At 37.5% G+C, this 4,372-nt stretch overlaps 1 protein-coding gene across 4 annotated transcripts in view; it reads left to right on the plus strand.

Annotated features, from left to right (window-relative positions):
* Positions 1-2,214, plus strand: part of LOC110061555 (uncharacterized) — a 7,974-nt gene extending 5,760 nt beyond the window's left edge. For all 4 annotated transcript variants that reach the window (XM_020768387.2, XM_089282442.1, XM_089282443.1 and 1 more), the window contains 2 exons: positions 1-28; positions 1,163-2,214. The exon at positions 1-28 is cut by the window's left edge and continues 257 nt beyond it. In XM_020768387.2, the coding sequence (XP_020624046.1) occupies positions 1-28; positions 1,163-1,410 (276 nt within the window). In that variant the 3' untranslated portion in view covers positions 1,411-2,214. The remainder of the gene's footprint in view (positions 29-1,162) is intronic.
* The last annotated feature ends 2,158 nt before the right edge of the window (positions 2,215-4,372 follow it).

The raw sequence follows: 4,372 nt of genomic DNA on the forward strand, positions 1-4,372 counted from the left end.
TATATACGAGCTGTCAAGCAGTTACTTGGTACGTAAGTCTCATGCATTGTTTGCTCCAGGCCATCACATTTAGTCACCGCAAAGTTTTCTTATATTATTGGGAACCGTCTGGTTGCTTTCTCCACAATCTTGTGTCCAAGCATTTTCTTCTCAATTATTTGTAATCGGCTTTCGTAGTTCCATAACTCAGTTGGCAAAGTATTTAAATCTGTATTGCAAAGGACGTGGATTTGAATCCTATTCGGAAGAACTAGGTGTTAAATGCAACCAACTAAGACATTGTATTTGTGTTTTTAACGGCACTGACCTGTATTGCGTCAAAAGACTGGGCTGTGTATAAAATTGATAATAAAGATTTCCCATTAGGTTTCGTGTAAATGAACTAATATTAACCCAGATGCAATTCATAAGTGTAGTAACCACAGCCGCCGAATACGCTTTTATTGAGCTGTGAATGGATTATGCGAAAATCGGTAGTACTGGTGAAAACTGATTATAAACAAGGTCTAAGCTTCCTGGGATATATGTTCGTGAAACTACCGCCGTCAAATATGATACCTGCAGTCATTGTTGGATCTAAAGGTGTATCAAAATGATTCTAGTTTGTTTATAGTCTTCTTCGATAAAAAAAATTAATCACATTTTTATTTTTTTTGAGAAAAAGCCACGTGTTGAACATACCTGGTGAGACAGTAAGAACTTAATGACTAGCCCCAAGGGGAAACAGTGAGACCCTCAATGTCCCCCACCCCCTCGCCCCCACGCCAAAAAAAAAAAAAAAAACAGAGAGAGAGAAAAAAAAGAGAGAAATTTATTTGCTTGATGCCAGCTGGCAAAACAAATGTACCGCGGTTTCAAGGTGCGCGAACTGATCACGTGAGAGTCAAAAGTGCTTTTTGTTCGCCCTAGGGGTTTATTGAGTTTTAACCCACGACACGTGACACATTCTCCCCCAATCGGAAAACGTATTTGAGTTGGGAGGTATAGCAACGTGATTTTAAGAGTGTTGGGTGTACATTATACCGATCCAATGGATGTCAATGCGTTTGACTTTTGTTAGATGCGTTTCAAACATCTTTACTCGGTTTATATGCAGCCATTCGAATGTCACGAATGTACAATTTTATCACACTGTTAATGAAAAATTGTTCTCTTTCAACAGCAAAACAGCGCGGTGCATTGAGCAATAGAAAGAGCGACTTCAACAAGAGAGTATCGAACCTGAAAGAAGCTGAAGTTCCTTTCAGTGAAGAGTTTGGTAATCTAATTCAACAGCTGCGTAAAGAAGTCACTTATGTGGTTAGGGATCAGAGAAAATACAGTGCAAGAAGTGTGGAGAATATTCGACAGCTTCAAGGAAGACTTATTGGGACTTGTTCGGCTATTCTTGCAGTTTTTTATGAAGAATAGCGACTTGTTTGTTTTTAATAATCGCCAACCTAAGGCAGGTTTAATGACAAGATTTAAATTTTTCTCGACTGACATAGCAATATTGTTTCTTTTAGTCGTTCCTATTCCAATAAAAAATCGTCTCATTCAAAAGTTAAAACTGTAAATAATTCCGCTTGAAAACACACTTTGTTGATTTAACTTTTTTATAAATACTTTCACACGTACACACTTTACGATTTCAATTTTCAGACAAAATTAGTTCAGTTGTGGAGTAATCCGCGGATAGCATACTTGTTCATTGTTGTAACTAAGTCACACTCCATCAAACAGTAACAAAATTTTTTATTTTAATAAGTACTGCTTCAATAAAATGATTGAAAAGTAGGTCGAACGATCATCGTGCGTTTATTTGGTTGAACTGTCATGATTTGTGACGGCTAAAAACTTGGGGGTAGCCCCCGGGGTAACTGGTTTGAATAGTTCATGCAGCTAACTTGAGTGAATTCCTTGATTTATGTACCTCGCTATTGTTTCACGAAAAAAGACGCAAAAACTCTAGCTGGTGAAAAATCTCCACTACCTGGGATTCAAAAGAGTCGCCTCATTCCACTCTAGAAGGGTTCGCACAAAAAAAATAGTAACTTAGATCAAGATTGGTAACAAAAAGAATCAATAAATCTAAATATAGTATTACAATGTAACAAATGTGACAAACAGTAACACAAAGTTGACTGAAAAAAAGTTAAAATTTGAAAAATTGACCTTGGCTAAGTATTAGGTAGAGATATAAGAAATATGTTTAAATAAAAAGGTAGAAATACGTTTGTCCTGGCACTAGTTTTTGTTTAAAAGCATGACTAAAACCTCCAAGAATTAAGCTATCTTCCTGAGAATAAACTCTTTATAAAATTAATATCATTTCGATTAAGGTAACTGTTCAGAGCTTTATATTTAACAAATAAAGAAGCCTAAGCCGTGTATTACAATGTGATAAAACACGATGGGCATTTGAGAACACGAAGGAATTGAAGAAAACACGAGCCGAAGGCGAGTGTTTTCTACATTCCTCGGGTGTTCTCAAATGTCCGGAGAGTTTTATCACAGTGTAATACACGGCTTAGGCTTCTTCATTTGCTTTATGATATAGAGGTAATGTGGCGAAAAACAATAAAACACGATTTAACTATATTTTATACTCTGATAGAACATAGGTTTTTGACCAATCAGAGCGCGCACAGGTTCCTATCTATATTATAAATAAAAAGATAATGTCAGTATGGAACACCTTTGATCCATGGTCCCTTCTGCATGACTATGTGACATTTTCAGTACTAGCGATAACGTTGATAGATAAGAAGGCAATTATCTTTTGATGGGCACACGCAAGGATCGTGAAACTTGGTCGATTGTGCTCGTAAAAATGGCATATTATTAGCTCAGAATTTTTGGAAACGAATGTAAAATCCCCAGGCCCTCCCTTTATATTTTTGTCGAAAGATGTGACCCTCCCCTATAGTGACCCGCTATCATGAAAGCTATTCAAAGTTGTTGTTGTATTTTGTGTCAAGTTTACATGGGATCTAAAACTGAATTTAGGTGGTGTTTTAAAGTTTGCGTCTATTAAATGCAGACTTGAGCCTAATTCAGTTCATTGGCAAAAAGCTCATTTAATCTGGCTCTGTAACGTCACGAAATCAAAGATCACTATTTCATATCAACCTTTATTAAAAACTGAATCATTGTAAAATGGAATTCGAGAGTTTTCATTGGCCTAGCCATCATGGGTTATGATGAGTCATTAGTATCACCCAACTAGTGGACTAATGCAAATCCTGCATTTTAATTGGATACGCCACTAGAGGACTATTAGTAACTAGTAAATGCTCAAAAACGTTTTCGCAGCGGTTAGAAGAGAGCAACAAATTGTAATGTTTTTGACGATGTTAGAAATGTGAGGAAGTGACGGATTGAAGGTAGTTATAAATGTTTAAAACGTTTAGGTTTGTTGACGTCTTTGGTTTGTAAAGTGAGTCTGTAGGGGATGTCGGCGGCTCGTCGTATTTGTTTGGTGACGAAGTTACGGTTGTATAACCTCGTTTGAGGAAGTAAGTGGTAAGTTGAGCCGCGGGAGTATTACACGTGGCGTCGGTAGAACAGATACGTCGTAAGCGGAGTGCTAGCCTGAAAGGAATGGCTTTTTCAGGATATAAGGGATGGCAAGATGAATAGAGTAGATGTTGGTGTTTGCCTGTACATTTGGTGTAGAGGTCAATAGATATACTACCGTCGTTAGTCAAAGAGACACTAACGTCAAGAAAAGGTGCGTTAGTAGAAGAGTGTGAACTGGTGAATTTAATGGTGGAGTGAATGTTGTTAAGATAATCGATGAACATTTTTAGGTTACCTGGACCTTCGGTCCAGATCATAAAAATATCATCAATATATCGTAGCCAAGCGTGGGGTTGGAATGGGGCATTTTCCAAAGCGTTGGCTTCGAGATAACCTAGAAAAAGGTTAGTATAAGAGGGGACCATTTTAGTACCCATGGTGGTACCATGGATTTGAAGGTAGTGGTTATCATTAAAAGAGAAATTATTCATGGTGAGAATCATGCGAGTGAGATCACAGAGTGTGTCAGTAGGAATGGTATTATGAGAGGAAGTACGTAAAAAATGCTCACAAGCATTTATACCTTCATTATGCGTCAGTCAATTCCATTCCACCCCCGGGCTAACCCCCGGGCATTAGCATTTTTTTTAAATAAATGGACAAATTCCCCGGGGTGGGGACACATAAGCTGTCGCCTCCAACACCTCTGCAGTTTTTTTTATTAATCAGTGAATAAAACGTTCAACTGTTCAGTATTTTAATGCAAAGGTAAGACTTCAAGGACAACAGTACGTGTTAGTTGATTCTGATTATATTTATTTCTTTATATTTGTTTTTAACAGTTTGCTAGAGGGTAGCTGGGATCCCGGCG

Source organism: Orbicella faveolata, unplaced genomic scaffold (genome assembly GCF_042242905.1).
Source record: "Orbicella faveolata isolate gen_17 unplaced genomic scaffold, um_ofav_v1 contig_12, whole genome shotgun sequence".
NCBI lineage: Eukaryota > Metazoa > Cnidaria > Anthozoa > Scleractinia > Merulinidae > Orbicella > Orbicella faveolata.